Here is an 18,648-nt window from a genome sequence, read left to right as displayed (position 1 = left end):
TGTTTTTCGTTTCTAGTCTAAATATTTTAATTTGAAGTATTTATTCACTGATTCTGGTACTGTTTAGAAGTTCTTTTCATTTTTGGATACCAAGCTGCCCGAAGTTTTAAATTAGATCAAGTTTAAAGTTTTGAAAGAAGAAACAGTAAGTGTTCATCTGAAACGAAATATGAAATTAGATCAAGTTTAAACTTCTTTTCTGTCCCACAAAATTATAGACTACACACAGCATTATGAAATATGAAATTTGAGTTATGCTCATTGAATTATGATAGCTTTCAAAATATGTAATAGTTATGTTTCAACTATATGTTAATCTAGACTAATAGATTTCTCAAAGAAAAGCCCAAGATTTTTGAAAGTTATTATTTGCCTATAGAGATATTCTCGTCTAAGTCTTTCCAGCAACATAGACTTAATCTACTATCTGACCGAAACTTGAATGATGAATCGAGGTGTTATGGATCAATTGCTAATGCCAAAAAGAAAGAATAACAAAATTTAGAACTGTGAGTGCTAGTTAGATGTTGTTGTGATCAAAGCTCATAGCACTGACCCACGTATACATAAACAACATTTCAATGTCTATTCCTAAGTCAACGATCCAAAGTGGCCTTTTAATCTTGTCTTGAAGGTAGGACGAAATTTCATCCCGACGGGTTTTCTCCCGGTGACTAGTTCTAGAAGAACCACACCGAAACTGTACACATCGCTCTTCTCATCTACCTTCAACGTATACGCATATTCTACAGAAAACAACACCAAAAACTATTTAGAAAACAGAGACAAAACAGAGCATAAAGTTTGAAACTTTAAGATTCTTTAATTACCTGGAGCTATGTAGCCGTAAGATCCGGCGATCGCAGACATGCACTCAGAAGTACCGGAGTCTTGTAAGAACTTGGCGAGACCAAAGTCAGCAACATGAGCTTAAAAGTTTGAATGGAGGAGGATGTTGTTCGATTTAACATCTATATGAACAATCAATCAGCGGAGAAGAATCGTAATGGAGATAACAGAGTCCTTTCGCAGCTTCAAGAGCAATCTTGTAACGTGTGTCCCAATGCAAGTGTCCTCCGTTCTTACCATGCAACAAACACCTCACAGAGACTACCATTAGGCATGTACTCTCGTTGATGAGAATCCAAAACATCATCGCAAGTGAAGTCTAGTCTCTGGAAGGCTGTTAGCTTCCAAGCGAGTCGCCTTTTTTAACGATCTCGCTTTGATTATCGCCGCGACCGCAAACGAGCAGTCCAAGAACGAGCAATAGCTTCATAGAAGCGGACAAAGGTCCTTTGCTATGACTCTGGTGAGCGACACTGTCTTTACAAGAACCGCAGAGGTCAGGGTTCCTCAAGAAGGACGTGTAGTTGAGAAGTAGCTGAACTGTCCGGTCTCCGGGACCAAACCGGAGAGATTGTTGTAAGAGAAATCAAGCGACGTCAAGCAGCTCTGCATCGACGAGATCGAGCCGGGGACGGATCCGACGAGATGGTTTCTCGACATGTTCAAGTAGTTTAATATCCTCATACCGGTTTCTTATGGTTTCCTTTTTGATGGTTTCTTATAAGACATACCGGTCCACACAAAACTATTGTAAGAACAACATATTTGATGGTTTCTTATAATTTTTTTTTTAATTAGAAAATTGCATATGATGAAGAGAAATTAGATTAATCTTATTATATAAAGCTTGGTTCTTCAAAGTTATTAATTAACATGATCACGACACATGATAATTGTATATTTAAGATTATGACATGTGTTAAGTTATAACTTTATATAAATAGTTAATTAATAGTATTTTTCCTTTTTAAGTTTTAAACAAAATATTGTAAACAAATAATAAGTTCATACAAACAATTATTTAATATTATTTTCCTTTTTTTATGTCCAGAAAATAGAAAATTTAAACGTTATACGAACATAATTTTCCTTAATTATGAACAAATATAATTATAATATTTATTTAATAGTATTTTTCCTTTTTAAGGTTTATACAAAATAATTGTTAACGAAAAAAATTATATACTAATAATTATTTAATAGTAAGCCTTTTTTAAATAATAAATATAAATTGCATAAGCTATATGAAAATAATTTTCCTTTTAAATTATAATTTTCCTTTTTAAAAAAAAAAAATCATGAAAAACAGAATTATGAAAGAAATAGTAGTTTAAAAATTTTCTAAACTAATTATAAAAACCTGAGATTTAAATTGTAAATAAAAATAGATTTATAAAATAGAATGTGTTCCATTTGAAACAAATCCTAACATAATAAATAGTCTTACAAAAATAGTTTTTTTAAAGTTCAATTTATGAATTAGTATTTTTAGAAAAGGAAATTTACAAATTACCATTTTTATATTATATACTGTTAAAAATATTTGATAGTAATTTTAATTTTTTGATTGCGATATGTGTCAATAAATTTTTAAGATTGTGACATGTGTTAAAATACGATACAATTTTTTTTGTAAGGATTTTTTATTATATAAAGTTTGGTTCTTCAAAATTAGTAATTAACATGATTGTGACACATGACAATTTTATATTTAAGATTGTTACATGTTTTAAATAAAATCTTATTATAAATAATTATTTAATAGTAATTTTGTTCTTTTTGTTAGTAATTAACATGATTGTGACACATGACAATTTTATATTTAAGATTATAATATGTGTTAGATAAATCTTATTATAAATAATTATTTAATAGTAATTTTCCTTTTTTAGAAAAGGTATTGTAAGTAAAACAATTTCCATACAAATAGTAAATTAATTCCTTTTTTAAATCAAAAAATGAAAATTGTAAAAGCTATATGAAAATAATTTTTCTTTCCAAAAAATTCTAAGTTTCCTTTTTGTGTTAAATAAAAATTTTCATATAAATAATTATTTAATAGTATTTTTCCTTTTTGTGAAAAATTATTGTAGATGAAAAATCCCATACAAAATGTAAATTAATAATAAATTTCCTTTTTTATATCTAAAATGAAAATTGTAAAAGGTATTATGAAAATAATTTTTCCTCTCAAAAAATTCTAATTTTCCTTTTTTTAAAAATCGTGAACAAATAGAATTATAAAATAAAAATATTATTTTAATAAGATTAATGTTTTTACAATTTATAATTAATTAATAGTAATTTTGTTTTTTCTGCGAAACAAATTATTGTAAATAAAAATATTTCCATAAAATAGTAAATTAATAGTAATTTTCTTTATAAATCTAAAATGAAAATAGTAAGAGCTATATGAACAATAATTTTCTTTTTTTAAGAAAATCATGAAAAAGAGAATTATAAAAGAAAAAATGTAGTTAAATAATATTTAAAATGAATGATAAAATCCTAATAATACACCAAACTGTTTAATAATAAATCTATGATTTAGCTAAAATCATAGATTACTTTTATTTTATCCTAATCAAAAATATAAAAGAGTATTTAATATTATTTTTTATTTTTACTGTAAATAAAAAGGATATTTATAAAATAGATTATTTTTCCTTTTTAAAAAAAAATTCAAGCAAAATAAATTTTTAAAAACTTATTTAATAAATCATTAGATTAGTACATAAGAAAATGTATAATGTTATCATTTACTTGATTCGACTTTCAATTTTTCTTATTTTTCATTCAATTTCTTATTTTAGATTGGGTTCAATTCAAACATTTAGATATAATGTTTTTTTTCTAATCCAAGTAGTAAGTTGATAACAATTCATTTATGTGCCATTATTATAAAATACAAATTTTAACTTGAACTTATGTATGAAAATTATTTTTAGTTATAAAATAAATCTTACACAACGTATCCAAATAAATAATAAAATTATAATAAAGTGATTATTATTTTATGTTTTTTATTAAATTAAAACATCAAACAATAAAGCTGGTAAAAAACTTATTTACCCCTTAATTAAAAAATAATGAAAGGGGGAAATTAAGTAAAAAAAATCATCGGAAACCTAAAGACCTATAAATGAGGACATGTATCTTGTGTTGAGCTAAAAAAGCAGCGTTTACAGGATGCGGGCGAGGGCTGAATACGCGACAGCTAAAATAGCGGTGTGGTGGGACATGAAGGACTGTCCGATTCCAGATTGGTATGATGCTAGTCAGATCCGACAGAGACTAGAAGGGGCGTTCATGGAACGAGGCTACTCTGGTCCAGTCTCCATCACTGCCTATGGTGACCAAACAAAAACCTGCGATTTCAACCTGAAAGGGCTCTTTTACACTGGAGTCTCTTTAGCACACACCAGAACCGGTTAGTTACACAAATCTTTAGAACTTTTTTATTTTTATTTTTTTTATGTATAAATTAGTTTTGGATATATCAACTAATTAAATACATACATGTAAGATGAGCTGCAAGGTGGAATGGCGAGGTCAGAATCCTCCTCCGGCAACAATGATGATCATATCAGATGAGCTGCAAGGTGTCTTCGATTGGGATCTGCTCCGGCTACAACAACGGACGCGATACAACCTTTTTCTGGCTTATTCATTTGAGGTTCCTACTGTTGCAATTATCCTCTCCACAAGTGCAGAGTGGTGCTGGAAACGTTTACTAAATAGTAAACCAAGCAGACTACGTGCTGTTCAATGTGCCAAGTTGTATTGCAGTTCGTGCAATTTCGATTGCCGGAACGTGAATAAATTCAAGAAGCATCTCTCGAGTTATAAGCACTTACGACAAGTATGCATCCTCTCGATTTTTTTTTGTCTGTCTATAATATGTACATATATAGGGACAAAACAAAACCAATGTTTGACTGTCTAATTAATAACTACCACTCCACTCGCAGGAGTATGTAAACCCTACGTGCGACGAAGTCATACGTGTAACGGAGAGCTGGGGAATGAACTACAAGGCAACTCCTGAATACGCCACAGCTAAAATACAGGTGTGGTGGGACATGATCGCTTGTCCCCTTCCCCAAGGTTATGATGCTCGTCGGGTCCGTCCCAGTCTAGAAGCAGCATTTAAGGAACTAGGCTACTCTGGTCCTGTCTCAATCACTGCCTATGCCGACCATAACCATACTCCCCTCCAAGCTCTCTCTTCCACTGGTGTGGATGCTGTGCACGTCGTTCCCTGTTAGTCCTTTTTTTCTTTCTTTTTTAGCATTTAAAATTTCTACGCTAATTAAAAACTGAAATGCTTTCCTTTTATTAATTGGTGATACAGATTTCACAGGCGTGTCCTCAGATGTGCGGAAGTGGCATGATAAGAATCCTCCTCAGGCTGCTGCTATAATGATGATCATATCGAATCATGTGCATTTGTATGAAGATTTGCTTGTCGATCTACTCCAAGAGAATAATTACAACCTTTTTGTGGCTTATTCATTTAGGCCTACCAAAATGTCATTCCTCCTCACTTCTGCAGAGTGGCTCTGGGACAGATTACTTTCAGGTCCTCTCCACTTCTGTTTTACCTATATGACCCACCCACCATGCACCCTGTCTTTCTCTAAGCTTTTTTTTCTTTCAATTGCATTTCCGCAGTTTCAGAGAAAAGTGCACAGTTTCTTCAGAAGTGCAGTGAAAGTGAAAGCGGTGAACCTAGAGCAATGTTTTATTGCAAATTCTGCAGCTTTGCTACCAAAAGCATTGATAATTTCAGGACACATCTCTCAACTGATGAAGCACATGCACAAGAAGTAAAGCATCCTCTCTCTCTCTTTCACTTCTTTGTATAAATAACTTTACCTAACTTTTTAAGTAAGAACCCTGTTTTAACTTTTTTTCCCACTCGCAGGAGAAGAGAATTCCTGCGTATCATTATTCTACTATTGAGAGCCACAGGCTAGCCCGAGTAACTCAGTACCGTCGAGATCACTGCCGAGAGGCAAGTTTTTTTTTTCTCTTTCTTTTTTTTTTAACAATTATTGTACAATATTGAAGAACTAGGTAGTAGTCGCATGTATACTCAAAAATGTGTCATATATTGTAGACGAAAAGGTATCGAAAGAGCAAACGCATGAAGAAAGCGATCCGTACGGGTTTTGGACTTCTTCATAATCAGTTACTTCTTACTAATCAACGTTAATCTCAAACCCCAAAATGGTGAACTTGTTACGAAGTTATCGGCAGCAGCTCTTTGCTTTTCGTTTCTAGTATAAATATTTAATTTGAAGTATTTTATTCACTGATTATGATACTGTTTGGTAGTTCTTTTCATTTTTGGATACCAAGCTGTCCGAAATTTTAAATTAGATCAAAGTTTAAAGTTTCGAAAGAAGAAACAGTAAGTGTTCATCTGAAACAAAATATGAAATTAGATCAAGTTTAAACTTCTTTTCTGTCCCACAAAAATTATAGACTACACACAGCATTATGAAATATGAAAACAACATAAACTATTTAGAAAACAGAGCATAAAGTTTGAAACTTTAAGATTCTTTAATTACCTGGAGCTATGCAGCCGTAAGATCCAGCGATCACAGACATGCACTCAGAAGTACCGGAGTCTTGTAAGAACTTGGCGAGACCAAAGTCAGCAACATGAGCTTCAAAGTTTGAATGGAGGAGGATGTTGTTCGATTTAACATCTCTATGAACAATCAGCGGAGAAGAATCGTGATGGAGATAACAGAGTCCTTTCACAGCTTCAAGAGCAATCTTGTAACGTGTGTCCCAATGCAAGTGTCCTCCTTTCTTACCATGCAACACACACCTCACCGAGACTACCATTAAGCATGTACTCATAGACAAGCAGATTCGTCTCGTGGTTAGAGCAAAAAACGAGCAGCCTCACGATGTGCCTGTTGTATCTTATCCTTCCCAAGGTATGAATCTCTGCTTTGGTCGTGGGAAGATCCACGGGACATCGCGGCGAGTCTTTTCACGGCGACTTGATCACCGTTAGGCATGACGCCTTTGTAGACGATCCCAGCTCCTCCTTTGCCTATACGATGTTGTCTTCTTTGAGAGAATCCAAAACATCTCGCAAGTGAAGTCTAGTCTCTGGAAGGCTGTTAGCTTCCAAGCTTGCGACTCGCTCGCCTTTGATTATCAAACGCGATGGAACAAACGAGGAGCCCAAGAACGAGCAATAGCTTCAGAGAAGCGGACAAAGGTCCTTTGCTATGACTCTGGAACAAACGAGGAGCCCAAGAATATTTGTGAATATTCTTTTATGGAGTAAGAAATAAAATAATACATTAGAAAAATAAAATTACACTAATTTAGAGTAAAATATGGAATAATACATGGAGATGTTTAAAGTCACACTATAATTCTAAAGATATGCATAAAATGTAAATGAAAAAAAAATTGTTTTTGTTTCTGTTTTCACTATTTGATTTTGTTATAGATCAGAAAAAATGAACATCTCTCTACTCATTAACCATCTGTGACACATTGTTACCTTCTTAAGCTAAATTAAAAAAGTCGGGTCGTTCGTAGCCAAGTGGCTGCTGAGCTCTGCCTTCGGGCCCTGACGTCGGGGGTTCGACCCCCACTTACCTCAGTTTGAGGATTAAAGGTCTAAAAGTGACCAGTTGACAAAAAAAAAAAAAAAAAAAAAAAAGCTAAATTAAAAAAAAAAAGCTGGTAAAAAACTTATTCACCCCTTAATTAAAAAACAATGAAAGGGGAAAATTAAGTAAAAAAAAAAAAACATGACTTATAAACTACCAACACTGATCCGTCTCCCATCGGGTCGTCGTGTAAACCCGACTCGCCCGACCCATCGCTCCAGCGTGCACTCGTCTCCCTCGTGCTCCCAGCGTCGAATCGTAGATCGCTCTCGTCGTCGGATCCGCCAGCGTCGCGTAAGCTTTACGGATCTCAATGAAATCTCGTCCGTCCGATTCCTCCGACGCGTCCGGGTGGTGAACCTTAGCTAAGCTCCTGTACGCCGTCTTGATCTCCGTCAACGACGCCGTCTCGTCGACTCTCAGCAGTTCGTAGAGACTCGACGCTTGCCGACGAAAGGATGCCGTTACGGCTGGCTCGGCGTCGAGAGTTTGAGCTGCCGAAGCTCTGAACGACGTGGCTCCGGTGGGAAACCGCGCGTTTTTGTGGCGGAGGAGTCCGGTGGTTTTGGGCTGAGGAAGGCTGTTTCCCGGGGAGAATCGAAGGGAGTTAACGGCGGAGTAGATTAGAGTTCCGGACATTTTATGTAATTAAGTTAAAATTGGAGGGGCAAATTCGAAAGATAACGTTATGAATTAAGCGCAGAGAGTTCGTCTGAGAAGCAGATATGAAATCACAAGAGGAGATGGATTGAGGAACGGCCGTTATTTATAGAGCCCAAAATATTCATTACTTTAATTGTTAAATAATACTCTCTCTGTATAATTATAAATGTCGTTTTAGATTTGTGCACACGGATTAAAAAAATATTTAATTTTGCATATTTTCAATATAAAAATATCGTTACCGATACAATTCAACCAATAGAAAAATAGAATGGAGAATAAAGTTAATAAATTTTGCATTGAAACTTTAAAACGATACTTATTTTGCAACGAAAAAAAATTCTCTAAAACGACATTTAATATGAAACGGAGAGAGTAATATTATATTTACTTTTATTCGATGTCGATGGTACGATGACGTGTCATCCAGATCAAGAGATTGCCCTTCTGGAATCCCTCTTTAACGGCTCGGTTCAGCAGCCTGGGCTTCGGTAAAGATTGAAAGCTGTATATACTTATTATTCGTATTATCATAATTTCAGAATAATTACTCTTTTGTTTATACATGTTTTTTGACAAATTTTGTTTATACATGTTTATGAAATTTAAATCGGTTTTTAAAATTAAAGGATGCATTTTTTGAAAAGTCAATCATAATTCTCTAACCATTAATTTAAATGTGGAAATGGTGTTTATAAAGTACTATAATAATATATTATAAATGTCATCTCCACTGATTATAAAAGTACTTTGGAGATATATTCGATTCCAAACAAACATAATGTGAAAAAAAATCATGCCCAGCAAATCAACGGTTGTGTGAGCACAGATTAAAGTATCTTTGCAACTAAGGAAAATAATCCATACGAAAAGGGAAATAATCTATTCCATATTTTACCAGAAAAGAAAAAACAAAGGAAAACAAACGCACCGTCAGATAAATTCATAAATATCAATGCCTTTCTAGAAGCTTTTTTGTGTTTATATGCAGAACCATTTATTACGTTTGTACATTTTATTACGGTCGCAATAGTGTAGAGAGAAAAGAGACAAAAGTGTCTCACAACTCACAAGGACGTGTCGGTTAGGCCAGGTAGATGGATATGGACTTCTAGAAGACAATACGATTATGTGCAATAACATACTCCTTGATATGTGTTTAGTTTGAACGATGGTTTAGTTGTTGACATATTACATATTTTTAGTAGTAAATGTAATAGATGGGTCGTTAGTTTATTTTTGGATGAGTGACTAGCAATAGTTAACGTGTATATTTTTACAAATATAGTAAAATGATTAACTATAAGGTTGATTGTATTGGTGCTTTGTTTAATTATGTAGTTAAGGGGGGGGGGGGGGGGGGGGGGACTATTGCTTTGTTTCAAGAACTTGGTGGGAAAAGTGTACTCCAAGTTCCACAGACGCTGGCTCTACGTTACGTAATTTCCTTCTTGAAATATGCAAATTAATCAACTATATTTCTGTTACTACCATCAACTAATTATTTATTTTTTTTTGCTAAATTGTAAATATCATATAAATGAATAGAAGAGTTTTACATCTTAGACAATGAGCCATCTTGGCAAAAAAGAAATAAAAACAAGATGGATCAACAATTTAAACCTACAAGCCAAAGCTTATCTCAACCACAACGCCATTAATGGCGAGAACTTCTTGCTATGTCTCCTAACCGAAATGATATTCTTCATGTCACGATCAATGCCAAGGAACACAGCTGATGGAGTAAGAGAAATTTGATTGTGCACCAAGTCCATCAACTAATTATATTCAACTGTTTTTCCAGTCATCGTGAAAACTTGTTAATTGAAAAGGGTCACCACAAAGATAACCACACGTCCACAAGTAACTGCACTTAGTCCCTAATGCAAAGGATAGTAAAATGTGTATCCTTGCACTTAATCCACAGCTAACTACCCTGAGTCCCTAATGCAATAGTTGATTAGTAGTAGATTGTAATACACTTGTTGTCCTTGTGTCCATGTCCAGATAAATAGATTATTGTGTATTAATATGTGGATGTTTTGCTGGCTATATAGCAACAACATCTTTGTTTCACAAGTTAATCACTATATTCCCCCGAAGTCGTTGATTCGAAGCTTAACTTATATATATATTTAGTGTTTGGCTTGTTTTAAATAAGATGTTTTGTGGATAAATAATTGAAAAAACGACGTAGCTGGACAACTCGGTATAATGCGTATAGTGGAGCGACAACTCGATATGAAGCTACCTGGCCATGTGCTTAACTGAAAAGCACTTCTCAACTTCTTATAAAATTGAATTATTGAATTCCTTTTTAAGAATTATTTAATTAATAGGATTAATTATATTGAATCCATACTTTGAGCAAAGTTAGGTGAATAACCCCAAAGCTTTATAAACCGGATTTGCGTAATTCCAGTTTATACTATTTTAGGAAAGACGTTGGCTGGTTACCTTTCTCTCATGGTTGGGTGAACCATGTAAACTGCGACACTAATTAGCCAACTTGGGTCTAGTAAAAGGCTATGAGTTGTTAATAATTATTTTTTTTCGGCTAAACATTTTATTATCAATCCAAAGATACAAATCATTGCAGTATTACATATAATCAAATTATTACAAAACATATATATGCCAGAAAACAATTAAAACAAACAAGTGAATTATCGATGCTTTTTATCGAAGCGTTTGCGAATAGTCAGTTACATTCCTTGCGAGAAGTGAGAACTTATACAGTATTGTTCATGGGAAAGTTGGGCTAGAAGATTCGCGGGTCATAGGCCTCTTTATGTGTAGGCTGGAATAGAAGTAAAATAAACGTATTTGTTATTGGGCTTTGTTTTGGGCCGTCTTAGTTTAACATGATTGTAATGGGCTCTCTTTCATAATATATAACCCATCACTTGACCAGAAATAGAAAAAGATTGGCGGGTTAATATTTTAAGACAAAGTTTGCTTAGATTTCTTGAGACCGTCGTAAAAAGGTAAAACGTCGCCGTTATCTCTGTCTTCTTCTTTCTTCTTTTACGTTTCTTCTTTTAGTAAAAAAGAAAAAGAAAATTCTTCTTCAAACTGATGAAGAAAGATTTCAACTTTGAAAAAAAAGAAAAAAAAGAAGGAAACTTCCTCGATCGTGCTCTGCAACTAGCAGCATCATCATCATCATCTGAGATCTAAGGGATTCTCACCGACATACAGATCACATAATCTCCTCAATTATATTCTACTATTTGACCACATCTCCTTTCTCTTCATCAGATCAGAACAAGAACAAGAAGAAGAAACCTCAAAGTCGTCTGCTTTGTTATTGGGTTTATGCTTGCAACTTGTTCTTCTTCTTCTTCTGACCCTTCGTTGACTACAAGGTTAAAGGTTGCCCCTTTTTATCTTTTATCAGACCAAGTCTTGATTTTTTTTCTGGTTATAGATCTGGGTTTTAGCTTACTGATTTGTAAGTTGTGAAGTAACAAGTGGTGTTAGTGATCCTGTTTAATCTTTGCAACTTAGATCTCTTACAAGAACCGGAGGCTAGTAGTTTATACCGTTGGTCCATGTTTTTGGTAGCCACGAGAGGGTAATGAGTCATTGTAAAGTTCCTGCTTTTATTGAAGCACAAGTTGAAGTAAGTTCACGCCAACATATCTTTTTTATCTCTTTATCTGAGCTTTCTGTGGGACTGCTTAATGAAAAAAAGATGATTTACTGTGTAACAGATGGGATCGGTTAATGAACTTGAGCAAAAAAGCCTTTTTAGACGAGAAGACGATGCCACGCAGATTAAAGCAGCTTCTCTGATGGAGCAGGGCTCACTCTCTCCGAGCTTCCATGAACACACGACGGCTAAATCACCAAAGAACAGCGTGGTTATGAGCATCAAGATCGTTATTTTATCCAATAAACTCAATCTCTTGTTGCCTTTCGGTCCTCTAGCAATATTGGTCCACTATATGATAGATAGTAAGGTAAAGAGATTGTTAACTAGTGCACTACTACTAGTGGTTTCGATTTCTTGTCTCTAAGTGTTGTATCTCTTGCCTCAGGGGTGGGTGTTCTTGCTGAGCTTGATAGGCATTACACCATTGGCTGAACGTCTCGGATATGCCACAGAGTAAGCGCTTGTAGCACAAACTTACCCTACCATCACTTGTAGCACTTGTGAGACTTATGTGTGTTTTTGAAACAGGCAACTGGCTTTTTACACGGGTCCCACTGGTATGACTTGGTTCTTCTGAAACAGGCACTTCCTTTTTCTTTCTTTCATGATTTTTTTTTTTGACATGATGTAAGAAATTTTTTACAGTTGGAGGTCTTCTAAATGCTACGTTCGGGAATGTGACTGAGCTGATCATATCGATATTCGCTTTGAAAAATGGAATGATACGTGTTGTTCAGCAGACATTACTAGGATCCATTCTGTCTAACATGTTGCTTGTACTTGGCTGCGCTTTCTTCTGCGGAGGGCTTGTGTTTCACCAGAAAGACCAAGTCTTTGACAAAGTCAGTAGTTATCCTTATCCCCACACTTCAATGTATTCTCCTTTTTTTTTTCTTTACCGGGTCTTGTACTTTCTGCGTCCAGGGAATAGCAGTTGTGAATTCAGGATTGCTTTTGATGGCTGTCATGGGGATACTCTTCCCTGCTGTTCTTTACTACACGCATAGCGAGGTTCATGCCGGATCATCAGAGCTGGCCCTGTCAAGGTTCAGCAGTTGCATAATGCTTATAGCCTATGCCGCTTACCTTTTCTTCCAGTTAAAGAGCCAGTCTAGTTCTTATAGCCCTCTTGAAGAGGTTTGTTTGTTGTTGTTCAAAATATTGGTTTGTGTAGTTGTTGTTTTTGACCAGGACTTACCGTCTTACTTGATATATGATGTAAACTCTAGGAAACGAACCAGACCGAAGAGACATGTGCTGAAGATGAAGATCCAGAGATCTCTAAGTGGGAAGCTATAATATGGCTCTCAATCTTGACTGCTTGGGTCTCTCTTCTCTCTGGCTATCTTGTTGATGCCATTGAGGTAATAAATCAACGTTTCTTTTCTCTAGTTAACTAACTTTGGCTAGAGTTTATTCAATTAATTCAACTTGTGGCATATGGTCTCTATGCAACAGGGTGCATCGGTTTCTTGGAACATACCAATAGCCTTCATCAGTGTCATATTGCTTCCTATCGTTGGGAATGCAGCGGAGCATGCAGGAGCTATTATGTTTGCCATGAAAGATAAACTGGTAGACAGATTAGTTCTTGAGAGTTGTAACATCTATAGGCCTCCTCTCTTTATTCTCAGTTTGATTTTAGACACCTTTTTTTCTTTTTTTACATCTACAGGATCTGTCATTAGGTGTGGCTATTGGTTCCTCTATCCAGATCTCCATGTTCGTGGTATGTGACATTAAATACATTTTTGCAAAGAGCAGTAGGGCCAACAAAGCTTGCTCAAATAATCTCTTGTTGCTGGTTGGTATTGTTAGGTCCCGTTCTGTGTGGTGATTGGATGGATGATGGGTGAGCAGATGGACCTCAACTTCCAGCTCTTTGAGACGGCAATGCTGTTCATAACTGTGATAGTTGTAGCTTTTTTCCTCCAGGTGGGTTTGGTTTAAGTCACCACCTTTTAGAGTGACACGGAAAAAACAAAACAATGACTGATGATCATCTATCTAATATGTAAAACACAACAGGAAGGGACATCGAATTACTTCAAAGGATTGATGCTCATTCTTTGTTACTTGATAGTTGCTGCCAGTTTCTTTGTACACGAAGATCCTCACCAAGGTTAGTTGGTTGGTTCATTAGTGATTAATAATACCAGAATTCGCTGCAATTTCTCCATGATCTGTTGTTGTTCATTTATTATTATTATTATTGGTTAGATGGTATATAAGCTCCGTGGAAGAGTCTGGTGGAAGCAAAGCTGGGTCTTAATTACACGCTGATGATTCCATGAACACGAAGTTTTGAGGGGAGAAATGCTAAAGATGTAAACCTGATTCTAATGTGGTTTTTCCATAAACTTGAATTTGTTTAACTTTTCAAAGTTAATTCCTCTTGGCATTCCCTTAGTCCCTTAGAAGGTTGCACGTTTTGTTTATCTGCTGTGTCATAAGTTCGAAGATTTGTTTCTCGTGTTCTTGCTGTCACGTTGCTCTGACTTGTAATGAACAACAAGCAACCATGTTTCGATTTTTTTTTTTAAATTTCCGAGAACACATTTAGTTAATTAACATTCGTTGTGGAGTATGTAAAGTTGTAAACCGAAACCAAGGTTTTAAGGTCTTTCATTACATCTGTTGGGGCATAAAATAAAAAATAGTATATAACAAATGTAAGAGTACAAAAGATGTATTTGGCTCATTCTAAAGAGTATTATTCTTATTGTCAAACTGAATTTCTGCAACACAGAATCAAGCAAAGTACGAGGACGAGGATGATGTATCAGCCAAAACCTGCAAATGTTGGCACATTATTTCTTTAATCTAAATTTGTTTGATAGTGTGAAGTAGACATGTAGAAGTTTCCTTGTTTATGCATTTTATTAATCAAGGAGAAAACACGTGAATTTCCAAAGGCATTACCTCAAGTTGTTCTTCAGTGAAGGAGTCTTTCTGGATGTTCCATGTATCTGCATGGGTTCGCCTGAACTCAGCCACTGCTTTAGTCACAGTAGATTTTATAGGCGTGGGTTCACCAGCGAAACGAGCCAGTAGTGTCACGTGATCCGGTAACCAGCTGAAACACGTTTAAGAAAGTTTCAGATTATTCAGAGTTTCCCAAGTTTTTAAGCTCTGCATCACACAATCTAATGAAGAAAAATGTTTGAACCTGGGCATGTCATAAGGAACAGACAAAACTGAAGCTACCAAACCAAGAACGGCTCCATGCACCTCCGCTGTGGACTGAGTTGAACTTGATTTCCTGAAACACACCCATTTGTTTCTTTGGATATATTCTAAAAAACAGAAAATATGTAAATCACAGCCTTTTTTTTCCAGTATCATCTTTGGAAACAAAACGTTAAAGATCGAAAATGCTTAAGAGGGAGGAAAGGAAAACCTCCGGTTTCTTTTCTTTTGGATCGAGTTTGCCTCTGCATAGGATCTATCACGAAAATCGGCAGCAAAATCTTCATCTCCTCCTTTCATAAGACCTGCTAGAACTGCTGCAGCATGTTCTCGTACCTGAAGACCAGATTATATCATTCTAATAAGGTACAATACCTAAGCGCTTAATGTATCCAGATACAAGTATAATTCACAAGATTGAAGCCTGAAGTGGAGAAAAGCAAAACAAGAACTTGCCTCTACTTGGCTGTCAACAAGGAGTTTCTCCACTGTTTTCCAAATTTTCTGTTTCTCCTCATGAGCAAGTAAGAAAGTATGCCTAGTAAGAAATGTTAAAGTAGATAAGCTTTGTTAATCAACAGAGCTTTCGTGTTGTCATCTTGCTACATAGATCATATATTAACTATATTACCTGTACATAAACGATCTCAGATATGTCAAGGTTGAAGATCTTATCCGCCAGTTAGAGTCATCAGCAGAAGAAAGAATAACTTCGATGACTTTTTGTAGATGAGATCCTGGGAAAACCCGCCACTTCAGCAGCTCAAAGGCTGCCTTAGCTAATGTGGACAGATCTTTATGCGATGTTTCCTTCAATAGTTTGAAATAAATCTTCCATGATTCCCAGCCATGGACAAGAAATTTAGAAGAAAGAAAGTCCATCAAATATAACTTAATACCTGTAAGGATATCACCGGGTAAAGGAATCCCGCAATTACATCTCCTAGATATGAAGACCTCCCAGATTTGAAAGATGAGATAATGAAATGGAAGAGCTATAGATGTGATTAAAGAAAAGGAGATATTAGTATACTTTCTCCAAAAAGGACGAAAGAAAATGAAAATTCTTTCAGAAAAGTCGAGACAGCCAATACCGTTTCCATCCATTTAACATCATCTAGAGAATCGCCATTTGACTGAGCATTTTCCATATCTACATCTGCTGAAGTGTCCAAACTATCTGATATGCTAGCTTGTTGAATGTTCGTAACAGCTTCAGACGCTCTTGCACTGATCAACTTGAACCAATTTTCCTCCTTAAGTTGGCTATCAACATCTGTTCTACCTTCTTCAGATGGATGTTTTTGTTGATATGACATCCGCAGCCGAATGTTGGAGCATAAAACTGAAAGAATTACACCGATAGCTTCCCTTATCTGTTCATTGTCACACAAAAGTAACAGACTTTTCAGAATTTTATTTTGACCATTGTCAAAAACAGTCAAATGCATGATTCAGTATGAAAACGGAGGCAGAGATGAATAAATGAATGTGAGAAGTCTTACTTGTGCCGAGGAATGGGACATATTATGGATCAACTCATCAAGAAGCACAATATGCAGCTTCACTTCTGATACGGGCATCTTTGGTGGAGATAGTTCTATCAATGCAGCCGAAAGAAAAGCATACCGCTTTGAAACAACAGTGGTGGTTGCAGTTGGGGGCAATGGTGCCACAATACAGTCCAAAATTTGTTGTCTCATGATAGGAATCTTCGTTCCTTGTTTCCCTTTCCCTGTGACAGCATAACGTATGCAAGTAGCCCACTCCGGTATGGATTCTACTGATTGGCCAAGAATAACATTCTGCAACTGAACCTTTATCCAGCTATCCCACTCACTTACAAGACCATTGACATCAGAGTGCAGTAAACCTGCTAATGTTTCAGCAGCAACACACTGTTTTGGCCTCTCCTTGGCGTTACAGAACTCCTCTAAGGGGCTTTTAAGTGCCAGCAACACAGGCACTCCACATTCCTGTGCTAAACGCTTGAAGATTCGAGCAAAACTTGGGTAGAATATATCACTTCCTAGCAAAGATATCCAACTCGGAGTTCTTGGCCAAGAAGCCGAAAATTCAAAATAGAAACGAGTGATTGACTTGTCCGCCATGCTCTGGAAGGAAGAACTTCCATGATTACCTCTAGAGGAACTATCAGTGTCAGTGATATGAATATGAGAAAGACTTTCGAAAGTCTCCCTGAAGAATCCTTCCTCTTGGAAAATTTGGCTCAATGCTAAATCAAGGGATGAGTTGGCATTTTCTTGAGAAGACACAGGAGGTTGATCCTTGCCTTGCATCTTATGAGGTGATTCTTTGAGTAGCGTATTTAAAGCTGAAATTGCCAGTATTCTCGTCTGAGGCAGTTGACTCTTTAAGTTTTTCAAGAAGTGTCCTGGGAATAACCAACATAACCTTAGTTAAGAAGGAGAAACTCAAATAACATGAAAAAAAACTTCCCATATCTACGACCAACTAATATCTGTACCAGCAGTTTCATTAAGGATTTTGAAGGAGAAGGTTGGGTCCATCCTACAGGACATAGCTAACAGAAGGAGCACTCTGTTAGCCATCAAGTTGTACCTGGCATAAGACAAAAAGCATAATGATTTCATACCTATGGATCTGAGAGCTGGGGAACTCAAAGTTTAGCTAGGTATATGAAAATTATTTCCAATGACAAATTTATCAATGGTAGAGTAGAATTACCTCCAATGCAAGCTAGAGGAATCAAAACTCATGGCGCTGATCTGAGAAACAAGATCTCCGGAAGTAGAGCTATCCAACGAGCGAAGTATGTTTTTAGACAGTCCCGCAAAGTGAATGTTATATTTGACAAAAAGCTGTAAGCATAAAAACCTTCAGGCAAAAACTCAAAGAAAGAAAAAAGGCATTTACCCCCTGGTAACAAAGAGTGAATTCTTACCTCAATAATTGCTTTTTGGGATTTCATAGATTCGTGATGAGAACTACAGAAGATTGAAAATAAATCTTAACACCAACTTTACAAGCATATTTGTCCTTACCAATAATATAAGTAACTGATCTAGGAAGTGTAAAAAGGTTACCTTGAAAGAATCCCCAGAAGAAAAGAGGAAAATGATTTTGGATCCTGGAGTAGCAGAACAAACATAAGATTTTACCATTGGAAATAGAGTAAAAAAACTAACACCAAATGTCTACCGTTGTCAAATGCTTGAGAACACTCTGTGAAGAAAGAATGCTACAAGAACCAAGGACTACATTCTCTGGCGCATCCGGATTTCGCAAGTTCTCACTAAGGGACCCAACACACTTTGAAAGCAATGGCGGCCATCTCTTTAACAGCTTCAGCAAAGATTTCCCAGCAAGCCTGAATACCACAATAAAGCAAAGCCTTAATCAATTAATGCATTGAAGGAAAGCCCTTGTAGAAAAAATTACAGACGAAATTCTGGTTGAAGAAATTTACAGACAAAATCCTCTCCCAAACTTAGCCTATAACCAATTATTTATTTACATGCATATTTGAACCACAGGTGGGGTCAAAAGTACTCACACTCGAACAGTCTCATAATTGTGCAGGCAGAGGGTCAAAAGATCATCAACCAAAAGTGTCAAGGATGCTGGTGGAGAAAAGTTCCCATCTGTACGAAACAG

The 18,648-nt window shown here is 35.8% G+C and overlaps 4 protein-coding genes and 2 pseudogenes across 5 annotated transcripts; 2 read left to right on the top strand and 4 right to left on the bottom strand.

The window, feature by feature from the left end:
• Positions 1-591: 591 nt before the first annotated feature.
• Positions 592-1,124, bottom strand: LOC108834958 (leucine-rich repeat receptor-like serine/threonine-protein kinase BAM1; annotated as a pseudogene).
• Positions 1,125-4,047: 2,923 nt separating this feature from the next.
• On the top strand, positions 4,048-6,039 carry LOC130503150 (uncharacterized). The gene is made up of 6 exons (XM_056997805.1): positions 4,048-4,711; positions 4,821-5,112; positions 5,204-5,431; positions 5,524-5,678; positions 5,777-5,870; positions 5,972-6,039. Exons 1-6 carry the CDS (start codon positions 4,376-4,378, stop codon positions 6,037-6,039), a joined length of 1,173 nt encoding a protein of 390 aa, XP_056853785.1. The 5' UTR covers positions 4,048-4,375.
• Positions 5,919-6,974, bottom strand: LOC130503149 (leucine-rich repeat receptor-like serine/threonine-protein kinase BAM1; annotated as a pseudogene).
• Positions 6,975-7,341: 367 nt separating this feature from the next.
• Positions 7,342-8,248, bottom strand: LOC130503148 (chaperone protein dnaJ 11, chloroplastic-like). Its single transcript, XM_056997804.1, has one exon. It carries the CDS (start codon positions 8,136-8,138, stop codon positions 7,653-7,655), a length of 486 nt encoding a protein of 161 aa, XP_056853784.1. The 5' UTR covers positions 8,139-8,248; the 3' UTR covers positions 7,342-7,652.
• Positions 8,249-11,194: 2,946 nt separating this feature from the next.
• On the top strand, positions 11,195-14,453 carry LOC108859142 (vacuolar cation/proton exchanger 2). Of its 2 annotated transcripts, none has more exons than XM_018632996.2 (13): positions 11,195-11,537; positions 11,673-11,787; positions 11,879-12,127; positions 12,206-12,273; positions 12,349-12,377; positions 12,466-12,662; positions 12,745-12,957; positions 13,050-13,184; positions 13,279-13,395; positions 13,496-13,549; positions 13,639-13,755; positions 13,849-13,942; positions 14,041-14,453. In XM_018632996.2, exons 2-13 carry the CDS (start codon positions 11,743-11,745, stop codon positions 14,049-14,051), a joined length of 1,329 nt encoding a protein of 442 aa, XP_018488498.1. In that variant the 5' UTR covers positions 11,195-11,537; positions 11,673-11,742; the 3' UTR covers positions 14,052-14,453. The 2 variants fall into 2 exon arrangements, with proteins under 2 accessions (XP_018488498.1, XP_018488499.1); XM_018632997.2 differs by having other exon boundaries at positions 11,196-11,530.
• On the bottom strand, positions 14,431-18,361 carry LOC130503147 (proteasome activator subunit 4-like; the record flags this gene model as incomplete). The annotated part of the gene is made up of 14 exons (XM_056997803.1): positions 14,431-14,613; positions 14,743-14,896; positions 14,990-15,082; positions 15,221-15,345; positions 15,466-15,547; positions 15,641-15,819; positions 15,909-16,004; positions 16,104-16,385; positions 16,515-17,404; positions 17,498-17,592; positions 17,719-17,852; positions 17,936-17,978; positions 18,078-18,121; positions 18,193-18,361. Coding segments are annotated over 14 exons (2,428 nt in total), but the record flags the coding sequence as incomplete, so codon positions are not given.
• Positions 18,362-18,648: the final 287 nt, after the last annotated feature.

The sequence above is a fragment of the Raphanus sativus genome, unplaced genomic scaffold (assembly GCF_000801105.2).
Source record: "Raphanus sativus cultivar WK10039 unplaced genomic scaffold, ASM80110v3 Scaffold0835, whole genome shotgun sequence".
In the NCBI taxonomy this organism is placed as follows: domain Eukaryota; kingdom Viridiplantae; phylum Streptophyta; class Magnoliopsida; order Brassicales; family Brassicaceae; genus Raphanus; species Raphanus sativus.
Note: the sequence above shows the minus strand (reverse complement) of the source record. Positions and strands in the feature narration are given on the sequence as shown.